The 19,295-nt window shown below is 45.1% G+C and overlaps 1 protein-coding gene across 2 annotated transcripts in view; it reads left to right on the top strand.

Moving 5' to 3' along the window:
* Nucleotides 1-17,178: 17,178 nt before the first annotated feature.
* GNA12 (G protein subunit alpha 12) overlaps nt 17,179-19,295 on the top strand; it is a gene marked incomplete at both ends in the record, with an annotated part of 35,328 nt that continues 33,211 nt past the window's right edge. For both annotated transcript variants that reach the window (XM_080353824.1, XM_080353823.1), the window contains one exon: nt 17,179-17,499. In XM_080353824.1, the coding sequence (XP_080209950.1) occupies nt 17,179-17,499 (321 nt within the window). The remainder of the gene's footprint in view (nt 17,500-19,295) is intronic.

Below are 19,295 nucleotides of genomic sequence, written 5' to 3'. Positions count from 1 at the left end.
ACAGGCAGCTTGGGTAGTGGTTGTGTGGTTGAAAAACTGGAGGCAATGATTAAGGAAACAAAATGGAAGTTGGAAATGCTGTAAATGTTTGTTGTAAACTATCACAACCAAAGCAGACTCAGCCCGATCTCATCAGTGGAAGGATGTGGCAAGTGTTATATTGGAATATTCTTCGGGTGTTTTTGTACTGTTGGCACTTGGTATGATTAGTGATCGGTAACTGGACTTGCAGGTACCACTGAAATTCAGATAAATTCCCTATATTCGGTCTAATAAAGAGAAAAATCCAAGCTTGCATTGAGCTGGATGCCGTGCTTGGACACCTGAGTTCAGAGCAAGCTGCCCAACAGACATGTCTGGACACCAGCTGCGTGTGTCTATCTAAGGTAAACAACATTTACATCATTCCGTTTTAAAATCAAATCACTTAAGGTTTTTAATTGAAGCCTGGAAACATTTCTCAGCAGTTTGTAGGTTAAGTTTTAAAAGGAGTTAACAGAAAGTCTGGGCAATTGCCCTCTATTTGGTATGCTGCTTTTTGTGCAGAAAGGAGAAAAGCGTAGAATAATAACCGCCTTTCAAAATCTGTTATTGGAAAACTACTACTTCTTTCCTTTAAGAGCTCACAAGGGCTTGTTGAAAAATTTTCAGATGTAAATTGTTCTTTGGAAAATGTCATTGAAAAATTGGCCACTAGAAAATGCAATTGGAAAATTTTTCAATGGAATATTGTTCTGTTAGAAAATGTGTTTTCATCCAAATCAACAGTCTATGGAAATGTTTCCATTCTAACATTTTATTTTATTTTTTTTAAATGCAAAGTATTTCAATAATACTGAAGCATTCCCTTTCAATATTTCACAGTCTGCATTTAAATATTTGATTTGATTGAGACACTTGTTGAAGAAAATTTGATGTTTATGTACTACAAAATAATGGAAGTAATGGCTTATATCTATCAGATGTGGTATAATGTCTATGATCATGAGGAAAAAAATCAAACCGAATCTGGCTCTGCATTTTGTTTAGCTCTGCTGCTAAAATGATGTATTATATAAGTCAGTACCATGCAGTTCGGCACATTGGGGAATTGTCGCAGGTAAAAATTTCATGCAAACTTTGTTATACAGAATTTGATATTCCTTTGAATCAGAATTTTGGCTGGAGGCGAAGCTGTCAATCGGTCTGTCTGCAGCACAGACAGCTCTGGCAGCACAATTTGCAAGGGAACGGGAACACACACGCAGCAGACTTTTGCCTATGAACTTTAAGTGGAGATAGTTGCCAAAGCTGGAAAAATGCCTGTAAACCTGTTAGAGGTTTCTATATTCTTTTGTGCCAAGCTATTTTCGTGGCCTAGGGTTTGAAAACTCTGTAGCAAGGATGGAGTCAGAGACACTACTGGGTAGAGTGAGTCGAGCTCCGAGGGGTCCGGGCTGGGAACCGTGGGGCTGTCACACAGGTTACAACCCCGTGCACGGGCACATGGGCTGAGATGTGGAAGCAGCAGTTGTTCCGCTGTCCCCTGGAGACTGGAAAAGCAAGACACAGTTAGGGGGTTGCGACTTCCGGGAGGGCAACAGTGTAGAATCGTGCAATTATTTGAATTAAGTACTGCGAGTTGTTCAGCATTAATCAGCTTATACTGTGAAGCCTATCAAATGCGTTTCCCTTTGGTGCAGTTGCTACCTCCCTTGCTCTCATTCAGTTCTGGGAACTGAATAGGACAGCACTGTTTTGTGCTATATGCTATTGAAAGGTACAGAACATGTCAACCAAGAGATTGTGATTCCTTTCTTGTTAGTTTGTTTTCCACATTTCTCCTGCTTGCTCAGTTTCCAGAGTTTTCGTTTGCTCCCCGCTCCATGTAACACATGGGCTGATTTGGGGTTTGTACCCCTGAGATCCTTCTTCAGAGCACTATGCAGTGATCTAGTGCGCCAAATGCTTTTTAAAAGTGTGTAAATTGAAACTGCAATTCCAAAAAAAAACCTTGTGCTTTACCAGATTTGTCTGCAGAAGAAAAAGGAAGCTCTCCTGTGCATCAACGCAAAGCGCTTTTTGACTTTGGAGACCGAATGGCAGTGTGATTTTTGGTTCAAGCACACTGAACGGCGTCTCGTTTCCCTGGCAGCGTGGATGGCAGCGCAGCGATTGCCTGGACACCTCCTGGCACAGCAGGGTTCACACCGCGGTGTCACAGTCCTGCCCACACGGTGCCTGCAGGAGCCGGGGTGGCCGCTCTGACACTTCCCTGAACAGAAATCCTAACTGAGCCAGCGCAATGCTGAAAGACCATGACACCACATTCCCTCCTGTGTCTTTCCAGTCCTGCAGAACTCTGCCGCGCTCCCCGAAATCACACAGTATTTCTGCAAAACTACCTCTAGCCCTCAGGGATGATCCTGGACCCAAACGCTGAAGAATCGGTGCCATTCTCATGGACTTTCTCCTGACTCTTTCTAATGTAAATTTTGATCTCTGCCTCTGAACCTGCAAAAGCAAACAGAAGGCCTCCCATCCCTGTAGTTTTCACCTTTAGAACTACTGCTTTTTTATCAGAAAGGTGTTAACATCTTTGTGCAGATAGAGCAAGCGGACGGAGAGCTGGTGCGGTTTGTCCGTGCAGGTCAGTGACACGGTCTGGCTCCCCTCGGTCTGCTCTGCTCTGCTCTCCAGACTCCGAACGAGAACGTAATACAAGTCTGGTGCTGTATCAAGGATTTGAGCGGTCGCTGCCTTAAGCGGTGAGATTTCTAGTTTGATTTGAGAACTCTACCAGTAAGCCAAGTGAGAACAACAGGAAGCTCATCCACCCTCTCTCCCCCGCCTCCTTTTTTCTGTTCCTCTGCTGCAGAAACTTTCTGATGTTCAGATCAGAGGCTCTCCGGGGTTAAATGCACCATTAGTCACTGGAAAAAAGGAAAAAAAGACCCTTTAAAAGCAGATGGTGGATGATAGAGAACCTGTTTGAGAGTAAATATCTACAACAGCATGTCTGCTTCATCAGATATTAGCATCAAAAGCTGTCTGACAATTTAGCAACAAACAGCAATATTGATTTTCTTCCAAACTGCAGATACAGAAAGACAAAGATGGAGAGATGGCTCTTTCACAGGATCCCCATCCTGCCTGGGCAAATAACGAGACAGGGCCGCCAGACAGTAAAGTACCTGCAACACCCAGTTTCATCAGTGCGGTGACAGCAGCTGGTGCATTAGAGGTTATTAAAGGATACACGCGATGGTTCGGCTCCAGGCTGTGTGTGCAGAATGGAGTGGTACCGTCCCAGGGATGAAGAACTGGGACTGTTCCCAGGCTGTTCCCACCAGGGAAAATGGGAAGTCGTGTGAAGTAGCGGAGCTGGGCTGGAGTGCGGAGGAGCTCTGGGATGCAGCTTGCCTCCCTCGCTGTTGTCAGAAGAGACGTGATTTCATTGCTACAAAACAGCCTGAACAGTAATAGCTACCACTCGAGCTGTCCCTCCCCAGATACAGCAGCCATCCTGACTTTTCAGGCCACTGGCAATACAGCCAATTTGCCACCTTGGTAGTCTGGAAAAATTCTACCTGAGAACTAAGATGTGATAACTTTCTCCTTTATTCTCTGTCCCATTAACTTCTTTTTCACAAGTTGGTAGAAAAGCCTTCTTGTGGTCAGCAGTCAAATCTTGGAACCATTTCTTGATGACAAGTGATGGTTATATCCAGTACTTTGGAGAACAGCTTCCTTTTTCTGATTTAAATTCACTGCAACTAGTGGTCTCACATCAATTATGTACACTTCTCCTTGTCTCTCTGTCTGAAATGTCAGTGAATCTGATAATTTTTGCTCGCAGAAGAAGTGGGGAACTAACAAGGATGTCTGGCACAGCCTGCAGTGATTGCATCTACCAAGGCATTAGCAAAACAGCAAGGAAACAGAAACAGGCACTGAAACTCGCTCAAGTTTAATCCCCTGCTCACAAAAGCACCAGGGTGCACCGAGGCAGTGCTCAGGAAGGGCTCCACAAGGCCATCTCCAGCTCTGCCCATGGGGACATCCACAATGTTCAGGAAAGAAATAAACATGATAAGAAATAAAGAACAACTCATAATTAAACTGATTTATTCCTGGCATAAATGGACACAATTCCATTACCTTTCAGTTCCGTCTGAATATGCACCAGCAGGAACTAAGCTTGTTGACAACTCTGACCTAGTTGGAGTTCTTTATAGTAACATTACTGTATGTTAAAATACTGGTTTAAGAGCCAATTTTTGGTTGTCACCTTCATTTTTGCACCCTAGAGAAAGCCTGTGGGGTGAAGTTCTATTAAATGAATGTAGAAATTTGATGCCTAGTTCTAAGTGCACGTTTATAAATATAACATCAAATCCAGCGGCTTACAACAGCTTCTCTCCCAAACAGCTTTGCCTGATGGTCTTTCTCTGACCAGCCCCCTGGAAGAGCCGAACAGTCTTCCAAAAACAACCTGCTGCTGAGATTCAGCTTTGTCATTGTAACATGTCGGCAGCGTTTACTTCGCCATATCCTGGTGCTGAGCTGATTTGCTCATTATCAGATTGCTGTTTATTAATCAAAGCAGTAACAATGGGACAGAGAAGCTGGAATACAGCACAGACAGTGCTTCATTTGTTCCAATTGATTTTCCTATCACATTTTATTACTCCTATTTACTTTGTATGCCTCGGGAAGATTGAACTGCACCGTGCTGTAGGGGTACATGTTTGAATTTCTCGTCTTTTTAGCTCTTCCTATTTCTATGATGACAGTCGGAACAGTGGGTTTTTCCCGCAACTAAGCCACAACCTTCTCCGCTATTAAACAAGGCAGGGAGATTTTGTGATAATTAGGCTCCACCAGTGTGTGAAGTCCTGCAGGTGGAGTGCCAGGGAAATCCATGAGGATCATGGATACTGTGCGCATCTGAAAATTACATCTCCGAGACGACATCTTACAAATTCTGAGCACTGACAAGAACCATTGCCATAGCTAAAGCAGCTAAAAGGTATTAATACAATAAAAGAGCGTGCAGCATAGGCATACACATACGCTTAGGCTGGGATGATCTGGTGGTTTCAAGATGAGGTTTTGTCTTGCAGTAAAATTAATGGGGATGATGGTGATGACACGTGTTTTTTCCTGCTTCTTCCTGGCTCTTTTCTAATGTCTCAGATCACTGTTCAGAAGCCGGATCTTGCAAACTTCAGCCAGCACATGTAAAACATCAGGGAAAACCAGATGATGACTGTCAGGAGGTATGTGGTGGTTTATGGAAGTTGACGCATGGGTCAACAAAAAGACAAAGGATGGCACAAGCTGTAAGACTGAATTAATCGTCTCCTCTCCATAAACAAGGCTCACCGAGAAACAAAAGCAACTTAAAAACTGCCTGAAAAAAACCCATCAAAATCTGTGATGAAGCTCCTGTTTTCATCACAACTGGGATTTCACTCTAGAGATTTATAAGTGAAGCATTTGAACTATATTTATTCTGAGATTGCCCCATTCAATGAGTACAACAGGAAGCCCATGGTTGGCTGCAGCTGTAGGTGTGAGATGCAGCTGTGTGGGGAGGTGATGAGAATATATTTTTTTAAAAAAGCAAAAAAAAAAGCTTTGTTTTCTTCATTAATTTTATAATTAGCTTAATTCAAGAGTGAGGGGGCGGCTAGCAGGTGGTAGCATGTGTCATTAATAAAGTTCAAAACAGCATCCACAAGCAGTCAGCTGAGCTGAAAGTTTCCGTGGGCTCTTCAGTGTTACTGGAAACAGGAGAGTCCCGCACACAGGAATTGTTTTCTTTCTTATCACATGTTTTATCTTGCTGAGCGGCTGTTTTGTGACTTCAACAGAACGTGTATGCACGTGCAAACACACAACACAAAGAGTCTATATAGACATGTGCAACATCATCCTCTTTGGGAAGATGCCGCGTGACATTAGGTGGAATGGCTTTTTTGTTGTTTTTACTGCTTATTTTGTTCTACTAGCAGAAGCTTTTGGTTTTTAGAGCGGAAGATGCTGGGTTGGAGTGCCCTGGCCCCCTCTCTGAAGTACGAACAGATACCTGTGAGTTGTCCAACAGTATCTGAGCAGCACGGCTTTGAGCTCCTCGCATGGTTCCCTGTCCTCCTGCAGCTGATGACCTTCAGCTGCACCAAATAATTATTTTCTCACTGGGTTTTTTTCAGCAGCAGTAGCGGTAATTGAATGATTGTAAAATAGGACACTAGGCCACTGAGGGTTAAGTGAAAACTCAAATGATGCCATCTACAGGAAGATTTTTTGGTCACACTCGAGGTCACAGTCAGATAAAGGGTTAGGAAATATCAGCCTGAGACTTTAACATCACAAATGAGTTTCTGCAAGCACAGCTTGTGAGCGATGGGAGGGAGCGAGGAGAACATACAGATAGTGGTGGTGGATTTAACCTGGACCAAGTTCAGATGCCAGGATAAGATTCACTTGAGCGGTATTGATCAGAGTGGAAGTATTAAGTATCTTTGTTAATCTGGCACTGTTTCATTGATGCTGTATTATTATTGTTATTAGAACCTGTGATTTACTGTGTCCAGCCTGGATCAAATTCAGCAGCTGTATTTCTCCAGATTATGTTTTCACCCTTCCTTACTGAGGTGCATTGGTGGCAGCAGCAGTTTCACAGCTTTTTAAAGAATGATGTCTCCCTCCAGTGGTGACGTGATACAGCTTCGGTTTCCAAAATCAATTAGTCCCTATGAGTCTGAGTAAATGAGTGTGCAGGACAATACACTTTGCTGTGAAATAATCTTGTGACACATAGAAGAGACTGACCCTTCATTAGCCTATTTTTATAACGTTCCTCCCAGTAGGACTACTCTGTCTCTTTGAAAATCCTCTCTTGTGTGGCAAATCTCATTTGAATATTCTTCATTTTAACAAAATAGTTTAATATATGCAAATGATACTGGATTCCCACTCAATTTGCATGCTTTACTGTTTGAATAGTAATAGTTTCCATCCACTGATTCCGAGGCTGTACAACAAAATACTGGGTTGGGTCCCATCACCCTGTGCCATGAGGTAATAAGGTGCTTTAGACATTTTGTAGAAAAAAGATCTCTTTGGATGAAGCTGTTTTCAGTTCAGAGGAGACATGTTCAAGCCCTGGTCACCTTGTAACAGAAAGCCATATGATACGAGTGCACTGGGGTGAAGAGATATTGATTTACCTTCTGTAAAATAAATGTAAAGTCAAAACCCTGAGCATTTTTCAGCACCTCTCCAGTACCGTGTCTGATTTGTGTGACCCTTGCTGCGAGCCCCAAGTCTCAGACCTTCCACTATACATCCCACACTCTTCTAATCATCCCTGGGTTGCAGATTCATATTATGAGTTGCAAAACTTGTGCCACAAGTGCTCCCTTATTCATCCATTTTGTGCTACTTATGTTTTCTATTTTTCCCCCCTCTCTCCACATTTCCATGTCTGAGATGAACTTCATAAACCACTTTTCTTAACCTCCCTATACTGTAATCCCAGTAGAAACAGGGCAATATTATAATAGAAAGGATATTAAAATAGCAGAGTGTTACCTCAACGTGGCGAACAGCAAGAAACTTGATTCTATTTAAACCAGTATTTGGCATTAATTATGCTTTTCCTTCCAATAGTGAAATAACCACTCAGTGCTGAAACTGGAAGGCTTGCTCAGAAAGGGTTCCATGTGATTATTTGATTAGGATATGTCAGTGGTGCTTGTAGTTCCCATTCTGCTGATTTCATGCCAAAACAGTGGGTTGTGATGGCTTGAGAATCAGTGAAACTGTTCCCCTTCTTCTGAGTATCATAAATGGATTGCAGAATACATATCTGGGCATTTTCTTTCTAAGCTCTTCCATCATCTGAACTGTGATATAGAGTAGCTTTCTTCAGTGCTCACTGTATCACAACTGTTTGCTAAAATATGAATATCTTTTAGAAGATAAAATGTTATCTTGTCTCTTCCAGGAGAATGCATTCTCCTTCCGTTTATTTTGGGTTTCTTGCTGTATTTTTTTCCCTGTCACCCACAAATATTCATTGTATGTTTCTCCCTCCTTCTCTTCTAGCCAAGGTTATAAATTAAAATTCAATTTCATTAAAATTGTAAGTAATCATTCTCTGGCTCTCATTAGTAATGATTCGGTGCAGGGGGATCCCGGCTGTTCCCACAACTGTAATTCAATTGGACTCACCAGCTCTTGTTCACAAATCGCTTGAGCTGCACTTTCTTCACAAATTTATGGCATCAGCACTGTCCAGAGGTTGAATTACAGCTGCAGGTTTGATCAGGGACTGCATTATTCTGTATCTAATCCCTGCATTCTGACAGCAGCGGGGGGAGCACTGTTGTTTTACAGGAACCGTGCATTGTTCTTCTGCTTTATGTCAGGGGCTGAATTGCCTTTGGAATCGGGGAACCGACAGCCCAAAGCTACAAGCAAACAACAAGCTCAGAATGACATGATGTATAAATAACAAACATGGAGACAGTCAAAAGGCAGCATTCCTTCTTCTGCACTCTCCTAAATTACTGGAACGGTGATTGACCGCAGACTCTGCTCTTGCATCATCAGATGCTATCTGACTGTATTGGTGCTCTCTGAATATATTGTTGAAATGTGACTCCCAGCTTTTACCCAAAATGAGGAATGTTGAAATTCACTGGTGGCAGAAAGTCACTTAAACATTGATTGAATATTTCAGCCAGGAGCCATGTTCGTGCATTCATTCCCATACAAGCCTTTCCTCTTGAGCAGTGATCTGCAACCTATGGCATTCTTGGCAGAAGGAGGATGTCAGCAGATCTGGAATGGCACGTGGCTGGACCGGTGCCGTGTTCCACAAAGCTCTGATGTCACCCATCAGCTGACAGCCAGAACTTTGCATCATGTCCCCAAACCCACCTGTACCCACCCTTTGAACCCAGTGGAAAAGAAAAGCCTAAAATATCGTGTTTCTAAACACAATATTGTCATCCAGCTGACTGGAGCGGGGACTCGTGGCTCTTAGTTTGGAATTGATCTTCATTAGGGCTATGGAGGTGCAAGCCCCAGACACGTTTAACCTCAGCTTGGAACAGGAAAATAAAATAGTGCATTGCCTTTGAAAGTTTCTCCTGCTTTAATGTATCCATATGCATGTGCTCCAACAACACAGAGCAGATCTGTAGCTGACGTGTATCAGTATCTCTTACTCATTCTATTGAGTTTTACTGTTAAATCATTAATAGAAACCACTGAGCACGGGGGCAATAAGGTAGTTTAACCACTGTTCCACTTCTTGTGGTTTCTGCTAATTTTCTTGTGTAGTTTGGCTTGTTTTAATAGCAAAATCTCTCACATTCTAGTTTTGCACAGACCCTGGGATGCAAATTACAAGAGACACGGAACAATTCAGGTTGACTTTAATGAGGGTCATGTTTTTTAAGAACTGCTTTGAGAGGAAACCTAAGGTCCTTTTGTTTCTTTAAGCAAGCCTTTTTAATACGCTTTGTTGTTGGAGAGGCTCTGACATGAGCCAGGCTGAGGGAAATGTCTGCTTTCATATGACAACTCCGAGCAACAGCGTTTGGCTCCCGGATTGCAGCGTTCGGCTGAGCCGCCCGAGTCACCTGTTGTGCACCATCCCCTGTGGCTGCAAGATGCTCCGTCACCATTTCCCAGATGTGCTCCACCGTCTTTTCAGTATATTTTAGTTCCTTCATATGCTCATTCTTTATTCCTTTGCTAACTGAAATATATTTTTCCTATCCCTAATTAACTCTCTGCCACCCCGCTTGTGGTGAAACCTGATTTATTTCTCCTTCTCTGCACTGAGAGGACAGGATACTTAATCTCCTCCGGGTGGACGCTGAAACACCGTCTGAATAAAATGCTGATCACTCATCTGGTTAGTTCCTGCCAGCTCTTCTCTGCATTCCTGCCTCTTGGGTTTTGCATCGTTTGCTGTTGTTTCTTTAAATGACAGAGCCCTTTCCTTCTCCATTTTTTGGAGACTGGTAATTCCTAAATCAGCGAGTAGTCACATTTAGGTGTGCATGGGAGTGTTTATTCTTTCATATTATCTGTAAGACCATGACAGGCTAAAAAAGGATTGTTTGGATAAATACTTTGAAAGGGTATTAAGCTGATGGCTACAATTTGTCACACTTGCTGTTATTTTGGGGCATTTTTTTGTTGCTGACAGGGACCCACTTTTTGTATTAATGTCCACTCGTTGGCTACAGAGAAATAAAGAAGGCTTGGGATCCCCCCATTCAGGGAGCAATGAATAAACGTATTGTACAAACAAACAAATATAGCAGCCCAATGAATTAGCATTTTGAAAGCTTCTGTGTTTGATACCCATCTGCAAAGCAAAGAATGAATATCGGATATATGTGGCTGCATGCATACATGTTTGCAGTGGCAAGCTCTTTCAGATGGCAAACACTCACTGTAAGTGCCAATGTTTTTGCACATCTTGAAAATAATTATGTAAAAATGGAAAGAGAAAAGATTGCCCATCTGCAACGTGTAGCAGCAAATTATGTGGGCAGAATGCACAATATGTGCTAAGTGGAAGGAGACAGGTGACAAAGGGGAAGAATCAAGATTTTTCTTCTTCGTGCCGAAGCCTTGAGAGTCCCATTTAGTGACATCTCTAACAGCAGCTTTTTGGATACGCATCCATTCTGCCTCTCCTTTGAAACAAACCCGGGCTGAGAAACTCCGCAATGAATTCAGCCAGAGGGCTGGGGAGCCTGGTCTGGCAGCCCATTAATGGGCTCAGGCAAATACTGTGGACTCTGTTCTATTTATTCATCCTCAAGTGTAGGTGTTGAGAAATATGAGGCTGGTAAGTGGGTGACAGGCATCTGCAAGCGTCACCTCAGCAATTCAGGTTAGCAGAGCGCCTTGGAGTTGGATTGTAAAAATTGCATCATTTGTAACCTTTCCAGCACCAAAGAAACTGTAACCAACAGCTTTCCTTTGCACATGAAGAGAATAACTAAAGAGAACATCTGTTTTCCCTTTAGATGTGGAACTGCATTAGCAAGCCATGCATAAATTTTATTAAGGCATGCTAATTTCCTATGAGTTTGGGGACCTACATGTTACCCGTGGAGATATTTGGCTCTACATCACCAGACGAAAAGTCACATTAAAAGCAACGTAGAAGAAATGGGCAGAGCTTGATAGCAAACGTGTTCAGTTCTGTTCTCTAGGAGCTCCGTTTCCTTTGGATTTGATTTTGCACTTTTGAGGTTGGTGCCTTTTCTCCCCGCTCTTAATGTCACTCATCTTGTTTTCTGATGACTTTTTATGACATAGACAACTAGACATGTGCCTGCATTGACGAAACTACTTTCTGCTTGAGTTTTTTGCGCTCAAAATCAGAGGTCCAAACAATTTTAGGACTTAAAGTCTGGTTTAAAATTGTCTCTGAGACATCTTTTCGTATAGACTGAGGACACAGGGTGGAGCCACCACGTGCCTGTTCTGCCCCTTTGTGCTCTAGGATTACATCTCCAAATTTAGAACCCAAAAGCAAGGGCTGTTGAGACACAAGCCCACCAGATCCCACCGGCCCAAGTTATGTGTCCTCTGGGGAAACACTTTGGAGCAAAACCTCACTTTCTGGTGTTTCTGTGCTCTCAGAACCAAGGCACACCAGCCCTGCATGTCACCACAATAACTTCACGCTAAGAACTTAGAGCCCGCAGGACACTTGGCAGGACATGCCTGGAATTACACAGATCACGTCTTGTTGCATGAAATAAGTAGAAAAGTCACAGGCTGGGTTAAAAATATGCTTGTCTTCTCTCAGTAATTAATTGTTTGGGGATTAATATGAGGTTTTGTGTTTTGAAAGTAAACTAATCCGCTCGTTGGCTGGTGTGTAATGAAGTAGAACAGGCTACTGTCAAGCAGTCTGAAAACAGTGAAAATTAACTACATGAAGTGTCACGACTCACGTATTTTATGTATATGAGTAAAGTATCCCCTGTGGGACAGAAGATGAAAATATCACATGGAAAAGAAAAAATGGTGGCCACAAATTTAATAAAAGAAGCGGGCATACTTTGCTTTGGCATAATTTGCCGTTTTTACTGCTTAGTGGCAGCTGGGATGGACCATTGCAAGAAAATGCATATTTTTGAACTCACAAACACCATGAAACAAGCATTCTGCAGCCTCTGTACTCACAGAGCTAGCGAAGGGGCAAGTAAATATTGTTAACAAATAGAATACACTGTAATAAAAACATTATAATTTGGAAGGACTGTTTGGTTATCTATTTCTCTTCCAGTCTCACCATTACAGTGCTGCTCATGGTCCTTTAGTTCTTCATCTGGACCTAGTTTTGAACATCTTGCAGTCAATCGTTAGAAGCTCAACAAGTTTAGGTAAATCTGGATCAAAAAAAGTGGGTGTGTATCCCAAACAACGGTATATTAAAGCAATGTTAAAAGGGACAAGGCAAAAACTGAGATACGAATTCACTAGTAAGTGTATTTTTTCTTGAAAGATGCCTAAATACTTCAGTTTTCTGTGGCTTCGCAGGAGTTAAGACTGCAATCACTTCAAAGAATCGGGATCTCTGAGAAAGAGCGTATTACCATAGTGATCATAAAGTCTTGCAGAAGACATCCAGCCAAGGTCTCAATGCCTATAGCAAAAACCTAATATATTAGTACTGGAAGGTTCCCATATACTTAATGATGTTAACAGAAGATAGTTGATCTATTTGAACTATTCTTGTTTCATTCCTTCACAGAACATTATTCACTTTGTCTCTCTCCGCTTTCTCATTCTGCCATGGGGAGTGTGCAGAGAGGCCATTGAAAAAGCCATATAAAACCTCTGAGAATGCAATAAGCAGAATACGGCACTTTTAACAAGACAAAACTACCAGCTTAGGTAAGAGCTTGAAGTGCGTATAAACTCCAGCATCTCCTCGGGCAAAGAGAGTCACAGTCTCAACAACAGAGAAAAAGCAAAAGGAGTTTAGATCATAAATCTTCTTCAGATCTACAAGCTTTGCTATCTGAATGCACAACGAGCAATTCAAGGGCCCCAACATCTTTAAATAAGTCAGGCTAAGCCAGGAGTGCTTCTGCCCTGTGGTAACAACAGTTCGATATTTTGACTCTGCTCATCTAGCACAGTGGTCAGAAAGGACGAGGTGGATGATTTATCAACTCAGGTGATTCCATTAGCACATACTTTTTCTTGCTATTAAGATTGCCAGGCTGTTGCCTAAACTCTGAGTTTAAATTACATTAGCGCTAGCTCTGATATTGCTGCATGGCGCTGTACTGCATAGTAGGCTTATCCTCCTTGTTGTTCATTTGCTTCCCGGTTTCACTGAGTAAAATATTCTTCCTGGCAGTGACAGTGGCTGGTAGCGCTCAGGAAAACAACAGCCAGGTCCCAGGTACGGGCAAACATTCCGTTTTGTAATACTTACGGAGTCCATTAACTGTTTTCTCAGCTGAAGTGGCGGCACCTCCTTCCCCCTGTGCCTCCCCCACTGATGCTGATAATACAATGCCAGAGAACACAGGGTTTAAGCTGCAGGTCACAATGGGCTGGGTAAGGAATGGGCCATCATGCAAGTGGGGACTTGGGAAGACTTTGGGATTAGCCAGCCACAAGCTTCAAGACAGTGACATGGTAGCTCTGCATCCTTCAAGAGCTAAATCTATATATCCTTGCCGTGTTTGACCGGGGTAGAAACTAGTGGGATTTAGTTAGAAAGAACCGAAGTCAAGCATCTCAGCGCTCCTCGTTTCACACACTTAGTGCCAGCATTCCTCAGTGAGGCCGTGTCCTCTTCTGGCCTTTCTCTAAGCAGAAAATGGGACTTACTGACTGCAGCTCAACATCAGTGCTTTTCCCACAACTTCATTTACCGGAGCTGCCCAGATGTCACTCCCATCTGCAATAACGTCTTTGTGTACCAGCAGTCCGCTAACTTCTCCAACTACCGTACTGCTTCGGCTGTCTTCTTCGGGGACAGGGCCTCAGAAGTTCATGCTCCAGCCTTTCCCTCAGGGGCTCCACATCTTTCTGCTCATAATTCAGTTGGTTTGTAGCCAACGAGGGAAATGGAAGTGTTGCCCTCATTGCTGCTTGCTTTCTGTCCTCTAGTCCTCCATTTTCACCATCTTTCAGTCTTCTTCTCCTTCTCTATATATTTATGAAGGAAAAGAAATACAAGCAGCTGTACGAGTAGTTCTTCATCTCAGTAGAAAAAGGACATGAGTTATAGGAAGAAAAAGAGATAGGGAAAAGGAAAATGGAGTAGAAATAGAAAAAAAAAAGGTAAAGCTGGAAAACTGAGGAAGTAAAAGAAGGAATAGAAAAATGAAGTAATTCATATTACTTGATTTTGTATCAAAAGAAATTGTTTTAATTTCAGTCTAAGCCCAAAGAAGGGAGATGAACTGGAAATCTTGAACCATGGAACTGGGCAGATAATAAGAAAATGGAGAAAGGGAAGGCATTGAGGCTGAGTACAAGCCTCTCTCTTATAAGCTGTTACTGGGGTGTTTACACGTATTGCTTACACTCATAACAAAACATCTGCAGAAACATCAATAGGGATCATTACGTGGATTTGTGAGGTTCTGCCCAGTCCCTCAGCAAAGTAACAGAAGGCTTAGCGCTGCAGATTTGCGGTAATAAACACAATTCTGTTTTGTCCTGTTTTTAGAACAGCTTCTGAATGATTAGATGAGGAACAACAGTGCTGCGGGGGAAAGAGGGAGGGGGGAACCTTTTCCTTTTGACAATTAGATGTGAGCTGTTGAAAGCTGCTTTCATGGATGAATGCATAGAGAACTAAGGATGTCTGGCAACTGATTTGCTTGATTAGTTGATTGTATACCATAATTTCACTCTCACAGACGAAGCGGCCCTATTGCAGGAGTTGGGCTTCGTCGTCGTTCGAATTCTCTGCCAAAACCCCTTAGAACCTCAGAAGTCTGAAGAGGACCTCAAGTAGGGCACAGACAGGGCTAGTGAGGCAGGATAACTGAGCTAATCAGAAAATACCAATCTGGGCACTTCACAGTTACATTGGGTCTGATTTGCAGGCAGTTTAGCATCTGTGGATTCCAGCGGGAGTCCTGAGTGCTCAGCTGCTCTGAAAATCAGGCCCACAGAGCATGGAGGGTTCAGGGTTGTTGTTTGTCTTCATCCTGCTGGTCTGACCGGCTTCTTATGGGGCAACGATGACATCAGGTGGGGAAACTGCTGAATTACAGCAATATTTATATGAGGCATGAGCTGCTGAATCTTAAACTACAATCAAATAAGATCCTGGAAAAGAAAATAACTTTCTCAAGTAGGGTTCTGTGCTGTAGTGAGTGGTTCATGACCAAGTGTCGTGCTGTTCTCCTCCTGACTTGTGCAGTACCTAAAGGTGTTTGTAAGAGTCTCTTCATGCTAAGGACAAAAAGTATTTGCTATCTGGAGACCCGTTGACAGCAGCATCTCAGTGCAATTAACGCTCACATGGGATTCTCTTCCATGAAAGGTTTTGGTTTTGTCCTAAATCTGGGTCTCCTCGATCCTTAGGGACATCTAACAGTTTCTGAACAACCTTAACTTTCTATGATGTACCAATCATTTTTAGTGGGTTCCCCCAGCTATTTGTGTCACTCACCCTGGTGTTTGGTACAGGCCTGGGATGGGATAAGCTATCTAAAGCTTAAACTGGGTTAGATGTTTATGACATAAGTAACTAGAGGCACAGACAAAAGAAGTAATACAGAAAAGACCACATAATCTTGTAGAACTGAGGACATATGTCTTTTATGATTTCATTTTACAGACAGAAGGTCTGGGATCTCAGCCACTCCTAGGTGATCACATACCAGCTGCTTCCCAAAATGTGTTTGTTTTTGTTCTTTTTTTTCCTCCAGTACCTAATCAGGAGACCAAGGGGATTTTCTTTCAGCTGTGTACTTTGATACTTTAATCCCCGCCTCATCATCGGCCCAGCACTAGATTGTTTCAATATGCTTTGCAAGGAATTACACCTGACGTCAATCAAGAAATCAAATTCCATGCAGAAAACCGCTGCCCGCAGCAGTGAGCTCCAGCACCGGCCACGGCCTCTGTCCCCAAACCGCTCGGGAGCGAGTCCCCGGGGCAGCAGAGACAAGTCTCTAAAGCAGGCTGAAGAAGACACAGGGGATGCTGAAGCGCCCTGACTGCAGGTACTCTGATGGCGTCAGCCATGACGCGTTTCTATACGTCACTGCATGACGCCGCTGAATCGCTCCAGTGCGAGCTGCCCCCCCGCTGTTCGATCTTCCCCGGCACGTCACTAACACCGACCCGCCGGTAGCTCCGGTACCGCGGGAACCCCCAGCGCCCCCTCCCGCCGGCGGCCCGGGACGCGACCTGACGTCACGCCCTCTACGAGATCATGTCGCTCAGGGGCCCGCCCTCTCGCCTCTGATTGGTTCGTGCTCCGCCTCCCGCGGGGAAGCTCCGCCCACGTCCCCGCCCCCGCCCCCGCTCTGTCCCTCCCGGCGCAACCCGCCCTGCCTTGCCTTGAGCCCTGTCGTCCACCTAGCCCGCCCCATATGTCGGCTTCTCCAATTGAGAGAGGGAGGCGTTGAGCGGCACTCCTGCCGCCCAATCAGGCTCAGTGCCAGCGGGACGGGGGACTAGGCGGGCACCTCCCTCCGCAGGCGGCGGCGGCGCTCCCTGACTGAAGGGGCCGGGGGCTCCGCCGTCCCCCGCCCCGCCGCGCCTCAGCGGGACCGGAGGCGGCCGCTGGCTGAACCCGAGCCGAGGGGCTTGGGGGCGTCTTTCCGCCGCTCCCCGGTCCTGCGGCGCCCCCTCACCGCTCGGAGAGAAGCGGGGCAGCGGTGCCCCCTTCCCCGGGCAGGGCCTGCGGGCCGCGCCCCGCCGCCGCCACCCCTCCCGCCGGCCGGCCTCCCCGGGCCGCACCCGCCTCCCCTCCCTCCGCAGCGTCGTCCAGCCGAGCCGGGAGAAGGGGAATGGGCGGTCCCGGCTCTTAGCCCCCGGCTGCGGCTGCTGCTCCTCCTCCCGGGTCCCAGCGTCTCGGTGGCCTCCGCCCGATGCTGGCGGAGCTGGCTGGGGTCTCGGCGGCGTTGTGAGCGCTCCTGCCGTCCCGCAGCCGCCATGTCCGGCGTGGTGCGCACCCTGAGCCGCTGCCTGCTGCCGGCCGAAGCCACGGGCCGCGCAGGGGAGCAGTCGCGGCGGGAGGGCAAGGAGCGGAGCCGCGATGCGGAGCGGGAGGCGCGGCGGCGGAGCCGGGAGATCGACGCGATGCTGGCCCGGGAGAGACGGGCCGTGCGCCGGCTGGTCAAGATCCTGCTGCTGGGCGCCGGCGAGAGCGGCAAGTCCACCTTCCTCAAGCAAATGCGGATCATCCACGGCCGCGAGTTTGACCAGAAGGCGCTGCTGGAGTTCCGGGCCACCATCTACGAGAACATCCTCAAGGTGAGAGAGCCTGGGCCGGGGGGGTGAACGGCGGCTCCAGCCGCCTTCGCCTGGAGCAGTCGGAGGTGAAGGCCGGCGCCGACACAGTTTTGGGAGTTTGGGCCGTGCCCAGCATTGCTGTCGGAAAAGGACGTGAGCTCGATCGGGGCGGCGGCTGCTCCCCCCAGGCTCCCCGCCGCGGCTCTGGGATGCGCCCTCTGTGCGGGGAAGGGGGTTTCTGCGGTGCAGGTGTTTGTGCAGGCGTGTACCTTTTGTGCCGCTGCCTGGCGGGCTGTGGGAGGCGAGGCTCTGGGTTTCCAGCGTCATCCTCCAGAAGGCCTCGATGAAAAAGGCCCAAAGGAAACTTCCCTGCAAAGGGGATTGAGAAAAGCTTTGTGGAAACGCAGGGGAAAGAGGATATAGGTGTGGCTTGTGCTCTGGAAAAAACATTGTGGGAGCATCTTCTAAGTCAGAATTGGAGAAACTTCCGAATTTGAAGAAATGAGGAGGAATTTCTGTGCATCTACTAAGTGCCCTGAGTCTGTGTATCCCGAGATGGGACAAGAAATGGGTCCCTGCATAGGTGCTGTGGCTGTGAGTGGTAGTTACTTGGTATATCTTTAGAAACAGAGGAGTCTGGGCCCTTAGAGTTGGATAGGGTGGGATGTTACGAAGCAAAACTTTGTTTTGGTACCTTTGCACAAAAGTTTTTGTTTAATGTACGTGCAGGCTTCATGGTGTCGGTAGTATATTTCTCTATTGGCTGGAGAATATAGCAGCTACTGAAAAAGTCTATAGGTAGAGCATTTGGTCTACAGAGAGTTAAGGAAAATCAGCCTTGACAAATACTGTTTCTTTCTGGGAAACAAGCTTTGATGCTCTGTGCAGGTAGAAGTGATTGTATTTCAGAAAATCCCTGAAGATGCATAAAAAGCACATGTGAGAATGTATCTCTCTTCATCATCATAATCTCTCTGTAAAAAAACTGCTACTTTCCTGCCTGTGTTTTGCTGTTAGGCTGTCTCCATTCTTATGTGGGCATGGATTTTTGAGGCTCTGTGAGATTTCATAGAAAATAAAAGGAAAAGGGAACTGTGCAAGTTAAAGATAACAAGAGTTACTTCTGAGTTTTCAGATTTGTTTGAAATAGAAGCTTAATATGCACTTAAGTACATGCATGCAATGACTTTTTTTAAAGAATGCTGCTACTCCATGACTAGTTATGGTAAAATATTGTAATATTTTATATATGCAGAAGGTATAGAGCTTTTAGCAGTAGAATTTAGGATGATTTGGAAAGTGTCTCCATCTTGTAGTAGTGGAGGCTGAGTTATGCACTTGAAACATTTCTCTGCTGGATGGCTTTGGGCAAATTTGCAGAACTTAGAGTAAAATCTGGATCCCCAAGGTAGCAGTCAGGTGTACTGATTTTGAGAGCGGTAGTTAACAACACTCCTTGAACTGTTGTCAGCTGAACTCCTTTTTAAGCTTCCCAATCATCAAATTAAAATTTGAAAGTATTTTTAAAGTGACCCTTTTGGCCTTGCAGTTTGTGATTTTGGAGTGTAAGGTTAGGCTGCCCTTCTAGGTGCATGGCCAGCATCTGTCAGGCTCTTGCTTCTCTTATTTCTCTGGATGACAGAGATGGCTCTTGCATATAAGAATAGAGTTTACTCTTCATCCGTAGGTTTTTGGGAATGGCCTGGGACTGGTCGCTATGGAAAGAGTATGCAGAAGGAGAAAGAGCAAACAAAGGATTCTGGTGGGAAGGAGGTCTGAGACTGGAGTGTGGGGAGAAAGCCGTAGATGTTCTTTTT

Source organism: Nesoenas mayeri (assembly GCF_963082525.1).
Source record: "Nesoenas mayeri genome assembly, chromosome: 15".
In the NCBI taxonomy this organism is placed as follows: Eukaryota; Metazoa; Chordata; class Aves; order Columbiformes; family Columbidae; genus Nesoenas; species Nesoenas mayeri.
The sequence above is the reverse complement of the archived record's forward strand: the minus strand, read 5'-3'. Positions and strand labels throughout refer to the sequence as shown.